We start from the raw sequence: 18132 nt of genomic DNA, 5'->3' as shown, positions 1-18132 counted from the left end.
AAGAATTCAGGATGGTATAATGCGGTGTATTACAGTGTATCGCCACATTCTTGTTTTATCTAACATAATAAGAAAAAGAAGATTGATTGACGTTGAACGCAGCAATCAATATTATGGCTTATTTAAAAAATGATGACTGTATAATAATTATACAATATTATAAATAATATTATATGAAAGAAAGAAACATTCGTGAAATTAAATAAGAAATGTGCATCTTCAAGAGATTAATTTTAAAATAAATTACTCATTTTCTTATGATACACAATATAATGTATCCTCGTATTATAAGGCATCTATGTGTTTTTGATAACTGTCGTACCTGTACAATATTTTTGTCTTTGTTTTAATAATTATTGTTTTAAGAATCTCTTATTTTTAAACTTTTTGAAATTTAAACAGCTTGCCCGTTATAATCAAAATACAATTATAGAATATAATATACAATAATAGAACATAAATAGACGATTAAATCGTATATTGTTCAAAAATATTAATATAATTTATATAAGTTCAAGGAATTCTAATGCTCAATGTATGAAAATTATATTAAATTATAATACTAACAATTATCGATGTAATCTTTTAATAAATATTTTATTTTATAGTCATAACAAAATTATTGTATATCATTTTAGTCGCTATATACATTTATATCAAAACCATGTACATCGCAATAAAAATGTTTAACAAAACGTTTATCTTACGGCATTTATTAAAATAGATCTAGAAATTAATTTATAATTGTATAGGGAACAAAGGAAGATATTAATTACGAGGATTCAGATCAAGATAGAAATTCAGATGAATCAAGTTTAAGCATAATTGACGGAGGTTTGTCTGAGAGGATGTCTTAATACTGAAATATAGCATGTAATTGAGACGAGAATTATGCCTTAAGAATTCGTTATTCCACTCTCGGTTAATTATCTTATATTAAACGATTTCTACATTTCTGTCGATAATATTAACATATAAAATATTTTCACATTATTAATATAAGTGTTTAATAATTTCAATTCTACTCAATATTATCATATTTTGTCCAAAAATAAAACAATTTATTTTTTTTTTATAAAACAGTAGATGTAAAACGATCTTTTAAGTTATTATATGTCTAATTAAGCGAAAAGTAAGAAGTTTAGGATTTCAAATAAATAAACATTATCCAATGTGGCTAGATGTGCAAATTAGGAAATGTAATTAACAATTTGCAACGTCTTTAAGTGCTATCAGTTTAAATTGGCTATCTGTTCACAAGAAGTATATCTTTTCCCGTTGTTGATTCATATTTCTGGAATCCGATCAAAGCAACTAGAAGTTACGAGATTATTCCTTTGCTCGTTTAAATCTCTTGAGACTTCATACTATCTTCATCTCTTGCATCCCACTGCGATCCATTGCATTTTCATATGCAGGTATATTTCTAATATATCATCTTTTTATACATCAGCAAAAGTTATCTGCATGTATCTGACCTATATTTTTAATGCATGTTTATATATTTATAAAAAGATATGCAAAGACATAAAGTACTAAAACATATCTGATCCGAACAGATCTGATTAATAATATTAATTAACCAATATAATAAATCTAATTAGTTACTATATCATTAGGAGATAAAGAGAATATCTTGTATTTCAAATCCAAAAACTATTAACGCAGAAATAAAGATTTGTGGAATTACTCGGTGAAATAATCAGTGAACAAGCTTACAGTTTCGAGTTTATTATAAATCTTATGGATTCCTATGTACATCACATTCTTAGGTATGCTTCTTAACGCTTCTACTAATCGAACAAGTATAAAAGTATGTTCTAACGATTATTCGTTTAGTCCAGAATAATTATCGATCTAAATTACATTTTCTTCGCATTGACAAGAAAATTAATCAGCTCTGCAGTATACAAACCACTTTGTAAAATAGACAATTTTAGCCGTTAATAACTATCCTCGACAGATCTAAACGAATAGATCGATTGACACTGGGAAATCAATCACTTTAGTCGAATCATTTCTAATCCTCATTTATCATATGATGGAAGGTTGGAGTGATAGCTCGTTATATATGTTACATATATCTCAACAAAAATTTGATATAAAGGCAACACAATATCATGCTTAATGGATGGTGCATATTTAAATTTATGGCAGATAAGAGATCTTGAATATAATAATCTGACAAACAAAGTTATATATGAAATAAGATTTTTCTAGAGATATACATCCTTCTTTTTGTCATTATTTGTTTTGTTCTTAAGATACACTGCATAATAATACATAGTTTCGCGTATCTACACTCTTAATATCTTCGATCTTCACAGTTGTAACATTTGCAGATGCAAAATTTGTCACTAAACATGAGTATTCTTATGCAGAATAAGTTGCATAGATAATTACCATGATGTCTTTAAAAATATGTAGAATAAATCTATATGAATTGTAAAATTATGTGTCTAACATTATATAATATGTAATTATAGAATCTTCTCATATGATAGATATAATGTTCTAAATTGTTTATAATAGCCAACAATAATGTCTTATTAAGGCAAATGATAAAAAGCTTGGTATTATTTGATAGTAATATTGCAACTTATCTACTATAGTAACAATTTATTATAAAAAGATAATTAATCTTGTATATAAATTTCAATAATTTGTTCGTGATAATTCGATTTATGTAGAACAAAAGATTTTTCATCATCTCATTCGATTTAACAAATTACAAATTAAAAATATAAATATTGTATTTCATTAAGAATTAAATACGGAAGGATATGTCTTTCTAATATCGTATGATAGATTTTATGGATAATTGTCATATATGAAATATGAATATTTTAAAAATATAGCTACGGGATAATATAAAGAAATGTTTTAAAAATTCCCAAATAAATTTGTTAGATTAATATAAATGCTGTATTATAAAATTATTTTAATTTATAAATTTATATTAAAATCAAAATAAAATTGATTTTATATGTCGGTCTATCAAAAAATAATAGATAATTATAAATTATCTATCATTTTATGGATTGTAAACAATGAGACATGTACCGAAATTAAATACAAATTACACTTCTGTACATGTAAACTTCATTATTCTATATTATAATGTATTAAGTGTTGATACATTTCAATCAAGTCTATATTAAAATAGTCATGTCAAAAGTTACTAAAATTGTACTCTTTTCATCATTATATAATTTACTTTTTCCTTTCTAAATGACTTTATTTCAAAGTTAATGGCATTAAAAAATTATGCACTATAACAATTTTCAATCTACGCGGTGGGAATAACGTTGAAGTCCTAATTTTTTAAAAATATATTACATTCTGATCATTAAAAAGCAAATTTCTAAAAGATCAAGACTAAATGCAATTATTCGAGAAAAATTTAAAGACAAAAAATAAGAATATAGTCAGCTCTAATTAAAAGAAATTGATTAGAAAAAAAATATCAATGTTCCTAAACTTTTGGTACTCTTTGAAGATATAAAAAATTTTTCTTTTTCTTCCATATAAATGATACATTAACTATCGTGATTTTCAGGGCAGTTTACATGATGACACACCATTTCTTTGTACTCTCAGTTGGTTCAGCCATCATTTTATTGTCATCATTCTTTATCCCGCTAATATCTAACTTATTAGATTCAAACTTATAAGATGTGACTTTTGGCGTAGATACCTGCATAGGTAGACGCAAACCTTTCAGTAGATTTAATGATGTGTTCAGTAGACTACTCTCTTCGTCTGTTTTCTGCTTTTTCGTCGAGCTCCAGTTTTCTAATTCGATTTTACGTTTTCTGTCCAATGGGCTACCGTTTGTAGAGAAACTGTCAGATAGTAAACCGCTACCGTAACGTAAAAACTTAGAACTCTCCGTTCCTTCATCCTGTGGTATAGACATAGTCGATGTATTCACAAAAAGAGAGCTATTCGGTGATATCCTTCGTTCACGTAAAGTAACATGCCGCATTCTACCAATGGAATGTCTTCCCGAAATGCTTCTCAGGGTCTTTCCAAACGACATGTCCTTTAACAGATGACTCGGCATACCTTCCATATTGCTTGTATCATAAAGCTTTGAATTGTCTTTCAAACAATCATTAAGCCTGATTTTTACATCTTTTAGCATTATAGATGAATCGTAAGAAATAAAAGACGCATCATTTATAGCATCGTCGATTCTTTCTTTATCTTTCTGTATATCACTTTGAATAATGGATTCCGACGTTTCTGATACTTCAGATGTTGTAGACTCAACGATGTCAACCGAGTAGCTTTCGTTATCGATTGGAATTTCGCTTTGCTTTTCTTCTTTTTCATTTGTACCGTTCTTTATTTCTTCTTGTACCGTGAATAATTCTTCTCCCTTGTAGTTATCTGTTGATCGTTTGTCATCTAATTTTTTTTCTTCATCTTTTATAGGGCTTTCTTCACTTTCAAATGTTAATTTAATATTATTTTCATTTTGCTCATTCGCTTCTTTGGTTTCAGTGTTAGTACTTGCTAATAAGATTCCCTCTTCTTCTTGCGAAACAGTTTTGCTCTCTACAAATATAATTTCTTCAATATCTTTCGCAGAAGATTGAAGTTCGCTTGTCTCTTCAAAAGCATGTTCAATATGATCCTTATTTACAGAAGATTTCTCAACTTCAACAACTTTGTTATTACTATTCTCTTCTGTGACATTTTCTTTCTGAATTGAAACATTCAATTTGACTTCAGCTTCTTCTGTTTCTGGCTGCATGACAGGTTTTATTTCTGGATTTTTCATTAGTAATTTGTTTTGCTTTGTTTGATGGTATTCAAGTTTAGTTGGAGGACGAAGTTTACTCTATAACACATATTATTTCCACATTGCAAAAATCTAAGCTAATGTAAAAATAGTATAACAAATAATTTAAAGTTAAAAATTTATCTATATTAGCATACATTATTTGTGCATTTTAATCAATTTACAATTTTGTATTCTATATTTAATTATTGTCTATATATAATATATATATATATATGTGTTTGCATTTTATACAATTTAAAGTATATTAAATCTGATATATATGTAAAATGGGAAAATTTGATATAACCTAAAATTTTCATGTTCAAAATAAGATAGTGTGTATTTAATATTATATTAACAATACATTAGTAAATATATTATGATACATATAAAATATTTTCATATTACATAAGAATTATAAGATAAATAAAAAATTATTAATAACAAAATATTTTTTATAAAAATAAATTGAGTCAAGAAAATAAAAGAATAAGTCGATAATTATATTATACAATTATATTAAACAATTATCAAACATAAAATAATATCACTATAAAAGTATAAAATATACTGATAAGCTTATATCTATCTATTAAGATAAGTATTTAAATTTCAAATTTAATAAATTTCTTTGTAATAAATAGATAAAGTGAAAAATATTAAATACATAATATGTATGATTCCAATAATTTCAATATTTATGTAAATATATAACATAATTTCTAAATAATTATTTAATTATTGCAGCAAAAGTAATCATATATATCTCTCTCACTTTCCCTCTACATTATTTAAATTCACAAGAATTACTAATTATAAATAAAAATTAATTAAGGAAAATTAAGAATATATACCTTAAAATTCTTTCCTGACCCAGGCGGTATTCTTTTCTGTATTCCAGTCAATTTTGGCCTAAAACAAAAATAAGATATTCACAATCAATGAAGAGATAAGCCATATTACAAATAGCCTTTGAGCGAGAAATACTGGAGGTGATGAGAGGTACTAATTGAAGAGTATGTAAAAGTAGGTAAACCAAAGTTTCTCATGTCCATCTAAGAATAGAAATGTCTCTAATTCTTTCTCACATGCATCATTATAGTATTCTCTTATAACATAAGTCTGCAACATAGGTGTCTTGTTTATCAATCTATTTCATCGAGCGTTAAAATGACTGGACTTTTATTTCAAAGTTGATTTTGAATTATCAACAAAATTGATTCTTTATTTGAAGATTCTGCGAAGCTCATATGTAATTATGTTACAAAGAAAATATTACAAAATAATGATTTCAATATAAAATCTCAACTCTTTAACAAATATTACAGAATATAAAACGACACCTTCTGAACGACAGCGGCAAGCAACTAACAAGTTCCAAGTATTTATAAATATGCAATTAAGTATGGAGCTCCGGGTTCAATCCGTAGCTCTTCATTCCGAAGAAAGCTACTCCATAAGAAACCAGATCCGGGCAGACTTTCGGAAGGACAAGCATACATTCCGTTACTGAGAAACTCTGGTGGAACTCGCAATTCGCTCTGTTGCTGATTGGTTCTACAAACCTGTTCGAACTCTCGGACTCGCGTTGTCTCTCGGGCAAGCTAGATTCAGAAGCTCTCGACGCGGTCGCTGCTTTGAGCCTCCGAACGTACAAATTCCTCTCATCGCCCCCAGGGGCCGCCTTCTTTGGCGTCTTACCCATGACCACGACAGCGATTAGTGGCGTGCCTATTAATCGCACCCGGTTAAACTCCTTTTTTTTTATCTTATTCGATCTTGCTTGATGCAAACGCAACAAGCCCGCGTGAGATCCCTCACTTAGCGTACGACGTAAGTTAATACGTCTATTATCTTTCTCTACTAATGCTCTCTCGCACCTTTACCGTCACGCAGCCTCTCATACACACATACACACACTCTCTCACTCTCTCTCTCTCTCTCTCTCTTTGCTCGCTTGCCTCGTTTGCTCAAATATTAATAGTCGCCCTTTCTTACTCTCGTCGCGGTCGACTACTCGCGACGTGGACCTCGCCGTACGAATGCGGGCGTCGGGATCTCGTGCACGAGAGCGGGACGAACGTCTCCGTCGGGTTCAAGCACACGTACGCACTACGCAGGACGCCATACAATCGCCGACCGATCGCGCACGACGAGATGGCACGATGATACACGCGCGTGCGCAGGCGCGACGCGCGCCCGCAACCGGCCGCTACACAGACGTCTTCGAAAAAAAATTCGCGGGCAAAGCGGCTGTTACGAACGCTTCCCGAGGGAAGCGACACGCGGGATTCTTTAGATTATGAGCGATCGGACGACGAACCGAACAACAAATTAACAGAGTGGAAGCCACAAACGATGACCGGGCGTATGATGCACGCTTGTGTAAATCGCGTGCGTAGGTTACATATTATACATACAACCGGCTCGCCTTCGCCGTTTCGTTGTGTGCGTGTGATGAAATTCCGTTAAGTCGCGCCACGCGTAAGTGGGGCGACGTTCGTAATGGCGTCACATTGAAATTGTTGAGCGAATAATATTGCGATTCTCGAAAGATCGAAAATTATAAATTATGTGTTAATATGAAAATAAAATCATGCTAACTGAAATAAAGAATTAATAATAATAATATGTGACGAAATATAAAATACGATAATTCATGATTAAATCTCCGTTGAAGTCTATAATAAATTTTACCATGAAATTTGTAGTTTCGCGAGATCCTTCCGAGAATTTCTTGTAACGTAAAATTCACTTTTGAAGAATAAAAATCGCAAGAAATCATAGAATGATTCGAACGCGGCACATTCCACCATTGACGAAATATTACTAAGAAGTTTGTTCGCGTTCGTGCACTTTGTACACTCATTTCTTATTCTTTCTCTCTCCAACGTTTGCACTATGTCTATCTCTTTTAGGTATAAAAAAAATACCAGGAATGCAAGGAATGAGAACAAATTTAAGATATTGAAATTATATAAATTTCGTGCAAATTTGACTGTAGTCAGTACAATTAGAGAACTTTTTGTGCGAGTGCAAGAAATTCAGCTAAAATATAGGATTATTGGAGATTGTAGATTCGATGATAATTGAAGAGCACTGATTTTACCGACTGTTACTATTATTTGATTCTCTCAAGTTGTGCAACTATAAAATTAACTATCTCCGGTAGTATCTGGATGACTGTGACGATGACGTTGGTCAGCTTGGAGAACGCGTGAATGGCTTTTATTCTCGTGGTATTGGAGCGGTGATTGTTTCGAACGAGCGCCTTGTGATCCTTGCATTCGCGCGCTTATTGTTTTTCATCGAAAAATACGTATGTACGTGCGGGAAACGGCCTCTTCCAAATCCAGAATCAGCATGAGTGCGATTTCGTGGCTCTTTCTGCTCGTCGGTGTCCTGGAATCCTTCGCTACAGAATGGAATACCAAGGACTACATGAAGCGAGAACATTCTCTGATTAGGCCATATCAAGGTTCACCGATTTCGTTTATCTCTCGAAAATTTCGCTATAGGATCCTCCTCTCGCATGCGTCAACAAAGGAATTATTTATTCATTTATTATCTACGAGCAATCTTCGCGAACCAATTTGAGGTTATGTGGCGATTAATTAATGCAGAGAATTTATTTTTTATAGATAAATGAAAGACTCATCTACGTGTCATATACGCATATTTCAAGATTCGATCAACGTAACTGTGCATAAGTCAAAGAGGTTGTAGCTCATTAAAAAAAAAACACGAACTTTATTTTTTGTAATTGTAGAATCTCTTGAAGAATCAAAAGGATAATTTAAAAGAATTGTTAAGTGATATGACACTAAAAATAGTACTTAAAGAGAGAGAGATTACAATAACATAAAATTACAACATTATGAAATAATAGATGATATAAATATGTGAATATTAGTGAAATTTTAATAACTTGCCATAAGTATTTTTATTCAATAAATTTAAAATAAATTGTAAATTTTAAGGATAGTTTATATAATAGTAGCTAGTATATTAAAATATATTTTTATTTATTATTTTATATCTTTATCCTTTATAAGGGTATCTCAAAATTTGTGATTCAAAAACTATAACAAGAAAGTCTCGAAAAATTAAATAAAAAGTTTATTTAAAAATTTTTATTTCAAACAATAGTGAAATATAAAGCTTGTAAACTTGCTAATCATATATCACTTTTAAATAGACATTTATTCATAAAGTTCGCAAGTCATGCATGAGATAATGAACAGGCACTTTAAATCATGGTGATCATGTGATTATTAATGTTATTATATTAATATGAATTATAGTAATCTGAATTTTATCCAGCTTATAACCTTTATATTTCATAAACCATTGTTTGAAATAAAAATTTTTAAATAAACTTTTTATTTAATTTTTCGAGAACTTTTTTGTTATAATAGAGACACAAATTTTGAGACACCTTATATTATACATTATTTTCTTTATATTTAGACTATAATAATGTTATTTTACTTTTGAAATTATATTTAATATATAATCTTCATTTATAATCTTCAAAATTTATTTTTTTTTTATATCAGTGTTGTCTAAGATTTATAGTTTTGCTTAAATATTAATACATGTTAATATTAATACTTTTTGCCTTTCTTACTTTATCCTTGAGATCTATTATTGTACATCACAAAAAGAGCTGAAATAAAAAGCAATGAATGAATAAACATTGACACATATTAGTATCTAAGTAAAACTAAATCTTAAATACTAGTTTTCTACATTTATTATGGATGTATAATTTTATTTTATTCATACAATTTTCTTTAATGTAATAGGCACAGGTATGACAATACCTTACTGGGATTTCATGGGGAGTACAATGGTAACTAATAATTATATCAGATTAACATCTGATTTACAAAGTAAACAAGGTGCCTTATGGAATTCTGTGGCAAGTATTATACAATGTTTTGGATATATCTTTAATATAGAAATTATATGTGTATTCATTTACTAATCAAGATTTGAAACTTATGCTTATAGCCATGTCATGTACGAAATTGGGAACTGCAAGTTCAATTCAAAGTACACGGAAAGGGAAAAGACTTGTTTGGAGATGGTTTTGCCATATGGTATGCTAAAGAAAGAATGAAATCAGGTCCAGTATTTGGAAGTCAAGATTATTTCCAAGGATTAGCAGTGATACTTGATACATACAGCAATCATAATGGCCAACATAATGTATGTTAAGTATAGTTTTATAAAATTTAAATAATTAAGATTAAAATACTATAATTTTGCATTTCAATTACCCGAAGACTGAAATTCTTATATTTTTGTTCTTTTGTATCTTAATTTTTTAATGAAAAATATATTTGCAACAGCATCAACATCCTTACATCTCAGCAATGGTCAACAATGGATCTCTGCATTATGATCATGACCGCGATGGCACTCATACACAACTTGCAGGATGTGAAGCAAAATTTAGAAATTTAGAACATGATACACATATAGCTATAAGATATGAAAGGGACACCTTAACTGGTAATGTAAAATCAAACATATAATTAAGTATTGAAATATACTCTACTTTTTATGTGTCATTACTGAAATTTTGATAAATCGTAACATCTTATACTTTTTATTCATTATTTGTACTTTGTTTTGTCATGTTAGATTGTACTTTGTTTTCTGCTTTATGTGTCATCTTTATAATTAGCATTTTGTTGATATGCAAGTGTATATATGAGATTGACTATATTCATATGTATATGTTAACACATTTCTTATAATGTTTTTTTCTTTTTGCAATAAAGTTTCCACAGACTTTGCCAATAAAGCAGCATGGAAACAATGTTTTCAAGTGAATGAAGTTAAGCTTCCAACAGGATATTATATTGGAATTTCCGCTACTACAGGTGATCTGTCTGACAATCATGATATATTATCAATTCGTTTGTTTGAATTAGATTTACCAGATGACGTAAGTACTAATTTATGTATATATTTTCATTATATTTCCATATATGAAATATATTGACATATCTTATCAATAAAAATATAAAACATTTAATCATAACGATCAATAAATTAAAACTATTTAAAAACATCATATGTCAACTTACAGCCTAAAGATCAAGAAGACAGATCTCAGATCGTGCCATCAGCAGCGTTCTATGACGCACCAAGAGGTATGCAGTTAACAACAAGATATCATTGTACATGTTATAAACATTTATATATATAAATTTTTATTCCAATATTTCTTTTGTTTCAGAACGTATTGAAGATCCAAAGCAATCTAGCATGAGTGGTATAAAGCTTTTCCTAGTGATGTTACTTGGTGCACTTGCGTTAATAGCTTGTGTTGTCATTGCCATTATGATATATCAGAAACATCAGGAAAAAAACAGAAAACGATTTTACTAAGTCAGTTCTTAGATAGTGTAGGTGTGTATATGTGCCCTTGAGCGTTGCAGCTTATTGGTTTCTCCTTTATCCAAGATCTTTCATATGTAAGTGAGATGTTCGTAAGACTATCCTTATCTGATTCTTTTGTTCAAAAATTGATATAAATTTTTTCTTTTTTCTTTTATCTTTAAAAAATATAGGATAAAGGAGAGATGTTCGTATGTATATGCGTGTGTGTGTATGAGCGTATAGAAATATTCTATAATTCCAATATTTGAATAATATTGCCCTAACGAGCGATTAATTATTGATGTTGTTGATTGGGTTCAGCGTACATTTGCTTGATTTTATTAGTCAGTAAAAATATGTATTTATTACAGTTCCTTTACCAAAGTTATTGCTTCTTGAAATGCCACACAAGGAATTTAACGAAATAAATTTTTATATAATTGACTTCTCTATAAAATACATAGCATGGAAAGATATAATGAATGTATTATTACATGTACATTATTAACTGTATTTTAGAAAGATTTTGGAAAAACTTGTATATTACATATATTAATTTCAAGCCAACACACACACACACACACACATACACGCACACACACACACACACACACACACAAGATTTTTATTATAATATACATTTTTTCCAAAACCTTTATCTAGATTAGGTGGAAATTAATTCTAAAGTCCAGTGATTTTAAATGTTTAAGAAAGTACACATCACAAACAAAAGGGATACTTGCTTAAGGTAATAAAATATAAAAATCCTGTTTTTTATTTATCAGTTTTCTTTTTTTGCACATTAAGTAATTATTTTCGTATGCAGATTAGATACAATGATAAAGACTTTATTAATATAGATTTTATATTTGTATATAAAAAAATTAAACGTATTTGAAGCTTGCATATTGCAAAAAGAGTTTGTGATTGCAGATTATAAATGCAATTCTAAACTATACGAATTGTGCAATGTTAGAGTGACATCTAAAATCGTACAAAAGCATATGTAATATGAAGGGTTCTATTATGTATTTCGATGCAAAATAATTGCATATAGTATAAAACTCCATAGTATTATGTAATCCTTTTATATGGAAATTAAGAAAAGGGAACCAAACTGTTTAATAAAAACATTGTCTTGTTATTAACATGATGTTATCATTCAAAACAATAATGTATTATGATCTGTTGCCAAATACGAAATAAATATAATTCTAAGAAAAAGGATTCTTTACTTTTTCATAGTAAAATAGTAAAGTACTTTTTCATAATAATAGGTATGAGGTATTAGAATCTATTATGCATAATATTAGAATAAGACAATAAGATATTTTTAATTTCATGCTATATTTCTGAATATATATTGTTCATGACAAAAATATACATCTGCACATCAGAATACGAAAGTTCATGATGTTTTAACGCTTTAATCCATTTGTTTGCTTTGAAGAAGCAAATAGAATACTTTTATTATCAACATTAAAATCATTCAAACGGAAAACACCAAGGCACATCTATATCTGTCTTATCTCTTTGCTACTATACTGATCTTGATTCCTATTGTCTTTGAGTAATACAATGACGCACGAAATTGTTCTTATATCTCTACAGATAGATATGTTTGTTAGTAATCTGTAGATCTAAACACTTAACATTAATGTGATAGTGAATTGTTGTTTGTATTGTACATATATTTTCAGTGTTTTTTAAAAGCTGCAATATTCAGAACTGAATTTCAAGATATTGAGATATACTTTAATAGAATTTTCATATATGACAATGCTACACAAAATTTTTTTATGAAACATTCTTCTTTTAATGTTATGTACACTAAAATGCATACTGCCCTACTTTGCTTAAAATTAAAACTTTATCATGATGTAATGTATGCATACTAATCTAGAATAAGAGAAATACAATTTTTACTACATACAATATTAAAACAAGATCAAAGGGATATCTTATCATTCTCCGAAAACGGAATACAAAAATATCAAGCGTTTCTCTTTTTCTTTTTTTTTTCTTTTTACTGGCAGTAATGCTTAGGAAAATTATATAAATCTTAAAATATATGTCGTATATAATACTCTGAAGCGAATTATGACTTGGCCATGAAAGCCTAATGTATCTATTAATGTATTGCCTGAGGCATTCGGTAACATTGAGATATTTGAACTATTTTCTACTTTCATATCACACACATATTTACATGCATGTCAAACATTAAGGAAATTCTGCTTTATTATACATAACAGTTTCTTCTTTTAGTTTTTTTATACCATATTTAGCATATTATCATATAATATGCTATTTTGTACAGCGCAGTATGTTTGCAATATAATGCAAAAAATAGTTTGTTATAATAACAATACAATGTATCATATTAAAAATTTGCCGTGAAAATGAAAATCTTTTAATAAATTTTCAATGCCGAAATGTTTTAGGACATCTATAAGATAAACATGTTGCAGTTTATACTGTAAGTATATAGATAACAAATTTGTTTAAAATTGTATTTGCTTGGTATATCGATGAATTAATCTTGCATTTTATATCCAAATTTCATTTGTTCAATCTAGAAATTCTAATAATAATGTAATTTTTCTTTAATATAAATCATGGTAAACAAACTATGATAGTAATTAGATATCAAAATAGCACCACTACGTTAGGTCTAAAAAGCTAGAGAGATCTAAAAATATTCAATCATCAGAATTACTTGAACATCACAATCGGATTTAACAGAAAATTCAATACAGTCTTTATACTGAGACAAAAATCCCTGATAATAGATCTTAAACTTACACGATACCTATAACGTTTATAAGATGTTTTCAAATCAACGGAATTGCATGCAAGACATCCTACTTCTTCCAAATCGATGTGCGGTACGGCACCACCGAGAAGAGATTCTGTTTCTAAGCCATTATTTAAAAGCGTACCGGAAAACCAAATCTTGTCACCGGGATATATATTCAGACTAAAATTAGTAAAAGAATGGTCCGCAACGAGACGTACCTCCGTGGTACTTCCCCATATACCATTTTTCATCTTAACGAATATCTCAAATTCGTATTGATTCCACGCTGAAATATAACATTTGTTTCTTTTCTTTTGAGTACTCGTGATGTGCTTACAATTCTTCCTGCGAATGTCATCACCCGAATTGCAATTCTCTTCATACGGTTCTCCGTACATACAACTAAGTATTATTCTAATGTTGTCAGGTAGCTTGTTTAATATAATTCCAATATTGTTTTTTATCGCTTTTACTCTAATATTCGTTACGTAGCCTTCCCATGAGACAGGTATGCCTTCCAATTGAGCGCATTGCACTTGTACTTGCGCTTTCGACGATAGTTCTTCCCATGCAGGTTGGTGACAATAATTCTGATATTGATCCCATGTTAAAGTAGAAACAACGTCATACGATGCATCGTAAGAATCCTGATTATATTCCATTATCATCGGCCACGATAAAAATGTCGCAGCGCCAACGCCAAGAACAATCTATTTATTAAAAAATATTTATTATATATACATTAAATATGTAAAAAATATCTGAGTTTAAGATGAAAAATAAAGAAATATAGTGATACACGTACTTGTATAACAGTAATGATCCAATTAAATCTCGAGACTCTGGTTTTCCTCAAATAACATGAAGCAAAAAACAGCATTCCTCCGAGTACAGTAGTAATCGCTATCCTCATGGCCAGATCATTTTCCGATAAGTATTTGGCAATGGCTATAATCGGTAAGATGATGGAAGCTATACCGGCGATTGGAAGAAATAGAACCATGCCAACTAGTGCGAGAGCGCCTCTGATCAAGCCATACCATGTAGCACCTTGAGAACTAAAGACCGCAATTTGCCACCAGCTCAAAGTAACGCAATGAGGTATCAAAATCTGGTACGTGCCGCGCCAGCTGTCTCTTCCAGCCATTTTCGCGAAGACTGCCGGTATCAAGAGATAAAAAACGGCGCGGAAATTTAGACAAAATTCTATCCCATTGCCGACAACGTAAGAGGCGAATGTTGGCACTCTAATGTCCAAGAATCTCCAACTTTGCGCCACAACTATATCCGTTTCGTACGGATACTTGGCAAGTACATGCACGCCGAAACTAAAGAGAGCTAGAAAATCAGGAAATCGCGAGGAATCCCTCCACATGAAGCTGCAGAGTGTAATAAGAGTGAGCGTGACCGCTATTATAGTGAATTCAGATTGTGGAGTCCATTGATGGGCTATCAGAGGGTAGATCATCAAATTCAGCAACAGTGCGAGAAAGAAATGTCCATACGGTTTTAGGTTGTTGCGGCAGAATTGATACTCTGCTTCCTCGGGATTCAGATTTCCACCCGAGTAACTGAGAAACAGGCCCGACCACACGCGAAAATCATTGAACTCACGTTTTCGTTGGAGCATTTGAAAGGTAGCTATTACCATGACTACGAACGAGAGATAGTAGAGAGCCATTGGTATAAAAAGTATTAGGCTCTCCGTGCCGAACAAAGAATACAGTAAGAGTAATAGGAAAATATGTAAATTTGATGTAAAGAGAATCCTTTTGATCGATGTTCCTCTGTGACCCAGAGTTTCGACCAACCAGCTGTAGAGACGTTTCAGCGATGCGAATGGATGGATAAATGGTCTCTGCAGTAGTGGTATCGTATCCAGCGCCAAGTCAGAGGGATCCACCATGCAGAGAGCATGCGATACTATCGGAAGCATTCCACGCGCGTAACTCGCAGCCGCGGACACTAGAGCAGCCTCTGTAATCTTCTCACCCTGATCCGACCAACCTACGATCACGTAACAAAGTACATAAGATAAAGAACGTAATGTAATAAATATCAAAAAAAGACATTTAGACATTTTTTTTACCGTGAACGTCGTTCGTTCGATCTTCATCCTTAGTGGATGGGGAATCATCAGGAAGCCCATTTTTTGGGAAGCAATCATTATCATTATCACTCAGTCCCTTTTGCGACGAGTTGCTAGAGGTATTATTAGAATGAAAATAATCGATGTTACTAGTCGATGGAGTCGATAAATTTCTCATACGTTTTTGTAGCTGCTCCGTAGTTATAAAATCTTCGCCGTTTGATAAGCTAACAGAAAAAAGATAATTTTATATTTAATATATGATACATAGTGTAGATTTATTTACTCGTCTAATATTTAATTACTTATTCTTTACCTCATGAACATTTCTCTCGCCGCTCTTCTAGCCAATTTCTCATCCTGTGTCATATCTAAACAATTTTTCACGTCGTAGTAGTTATGCTCCGTGATACCACGACCGGTTGCCAAGCACTTTCTAAGAATGTCAGTCGCCTCCAGATTTCCTTGTTCTGAGGCTTTCGTCAGCCAATAAACACCCAATTTTGCGTTCTCTTCTTTATCAACATCAAGCTCTTTAAATATATGTCAAAAATTATACACAGATAACACATCACATAACAGTGAAAATAAAATTGAGAAAATTTTGCCAAGAAGTATATGCTCCAGCTTACCACATTGCTCCTCTAACAATTGCTTAGCTAAAATCACTTGAGACTCTGGACAGCCGTCTTCTGCCAATCGGGAGCGTAATCGTCTAAGAGAACCTTTAGGCCCATCTATCAATAGGACTTACAATTAGCTATTTAATTAAGAAGAAAAAACTAATGAGAATTTATGTTTATTATCTCAACGCATGTATCATATAAGATCTATTTTTTATAGCTGAACTAATGTGCATTTGTCGTACATACTTAAAATGAAAGATGTATATGTTTGAAGTTTGATGAAAGTAAGAAAAGAAATTGGCTGCATTCAGCAGAGAAAATAGCTTTGCAGCTGCTGTTAAGATTTTTTAATAGGATTGGTTTAAATCCATGAGGAACTAAGAGCAAAAATCAATTACATCAATTACATTAAAGATTCTTACACTAGTGTCAAATGCAGCCATTAGTGCAATGATAAAAAAAACAGGCCTATATATGAGACATTGACAATTTGTAAATTAATTAGGTTTCACATTTAGGTTTCACAAACGATATATAAGCACAATATTATATTTAATTTTTATTAAATATTGTTCTCAAGTTCTTGAAGTTATTGAGAGTGTTACAATTTCGACATAATATCAATTTCTATCAATGTATAGATTAATTTCGATATCAGTTTAATGAATTTTTTATCATTTTTCAATTCTAAGAAAAAGGTAAGAAAAAAAACAAGATAAAAGAGAAAACAATTTTTAAGGAATATCAATTGCTATGTAATCTCATAGCTCGATTGTTTATATCTATTTTTACCAATGTAAATTAATTGTAATTGTTACATGCATATTTTACACTTTTTCTATTTTTAAACTAAAAAAAAATGTAAAGTAAGTTAAACCGAAATTAAAGTTACTCTACATTCATAGACATTAGACAAAGAAAATTATTGGGAATCAATCCTCATTGTTTCCCCGTGTCCGTCTGTTCGACCATTCAAAAGACAAGTATCAAAACGCGTCGAATGTCGCGCCGTTTTCGTCACGTCACACGTCACGTGTACGTCGACCGGTGTGAAGTCAGCCGCTATTCTCGCCCGGACAGTTCCGGGACGCGTTCGCACGATTCCAAACCGGGAGCCGCGTTTCGGTGATGATTACCGTGTAGCGTCCACTGTTTTCTGCCGGATCTACCAGACAGCGGTACAATACCAGCCATGACTCACGAGAGAGAGGGGAGGGGCGGAGGGCGCGGTTCGAAATCTGTTCGACTCGCGTTTTCGTCGCGCGCGAACACCCCGACGCTTCGCGTACCGGAACTTTTGTCGCGGCACGAAACGCCGAAGATCCACGGCACTTCACTCGTTCATTCGCACGTATGCAAACACGCAACACGCACGTCGCGCGGCCCCGCCGAGCGCCCCTGTTGAATAGCTGGCAGGCGTGGATGCGAG

General features: G+C 31.2%; 3 protein-coding genes across 6 annotated transcripts; 1 reads left to right on the top strand and 2 right to left on the bottom strand.

Annotated features, from left to right (window-relative positions):
• Positions 1-1715: 1715 nt before the first annotated feature.
• On the bottom strand, positions 1716-7623 carry LOC105432458 (uncharacterized). 3 transcript variants are annotated; one of them, XM_011647281.3, is made up of 4 exons: positions 6791-6910; positions 6358-6523; positions 5647-5704; positions 1716-4849 (listed from the first exon to the last, which is right to left on the bottom strand). In XM_011647281.3, exons 2-4 carry the CDS (start codon positions 6495-6497, stop codon positions 3566-3568), a joined length of 1482 nt encoding a protein of 493 aa, XP_011645583.2. In that variant the 5' UTR covers positions 6498-6523; positions 6791-6910; the 3' UTR covers positions 1716-3565. The 3 variants fall into 3 exon arrangements, with proteins under 3 accessions (XP_011645583.2, XP_011645584.2, XP_025075460.2); XM_011647282.3 differs by lacking the exons at positions 6358-6523; positions 6791-6910 and adding an exon at positions 7490-7623; XM_025219675.2 differs by lacking the exon at positions 6791-6910 and having other exon boundaries at positions 6494-6784.
• A 328-nt stretch (positions 7624-7951) lies between these two features.
• On the top strand, positions 7952-12412 carry LOC105432459 (vesicular integral-membrane protein VIP36). 2 transcript variants are annotated; one of them, XM_089081496.1, is made up of 8 exons: positions 7952-8270; positions 8434-8511; positions 9601-9716; positions 9809-10006; positions 10150-10312; positions 10585-10751; positions 10896-10959; positions 11046-12412. In XM_089081496.1, exons 3-8 carry the CDS (start codon positions 9609-9611, stop codon positions 11195-11197), a joined length of 852 nt encoding a protein of 283 aa, XP_088937622.1. In that variant the 5' UTR covers positions 7952-8270; positions 8434-8511; positions 9601-9608; the 3' UTR covers positions 11198-12412. The 2 variants fall into 2 exon arrangements, with proteins under 2 accessions (XP_088937622.1, XP_011645585.2); XM_011647283.2 differs by lacking the exon at positions 8434-8511 and having other exon boundaries at positions 7953-8270.
• A 104-nt stretch (positions 12413-12516) lies between these two features.
• Positions 12517-18115, bottom strand: wfs1 (wolframin ER transmembrane glycoprotein wfs1). The gene is made up of 6 exons (XM_011647284.2): positions 17840-18115; positions 16710-16814; positions 16394-16610; positions 16078-16304; positions 14794-15995; positions 12517-14698 (listed from the first exon to the last, which is right to left on the bottom strand). Exons 1-6 carry the CDS (start codon positions 17895-17897, stop codon positions 13904-13906), a joined length of 2604 nt encoding a protein of 867 aa, XP_011645586.2. The 5' UTR covers positions 17898-18115; the 3' UTR covers positions 12517-13903.
• Positions 18116-18132: the final 17 nt, after the last annotated feature.

Source organism: Pogonomyrmex barbatus, unplaced genomic scaffold (assembly GCF_055798465.1).
Source record: "Pogonomyrmex barbatus isolate J1 unplaced genomic scaffold, ASM5579846v1 scaffold1, whole genome shotgun sequence".
Lineage (NCBI taxonomy): Eukaryota > Metazoa > Arthropoda > Insecta > Hymenoptera > Formicidae > Pogonomyrmex > Pogonomyrmex barbatus.
The sequence above is the reverse complement of the archived record's forward strand: the minus strand, read 5'-3'. Positions and strand labels throughout refer to the sequence as shown.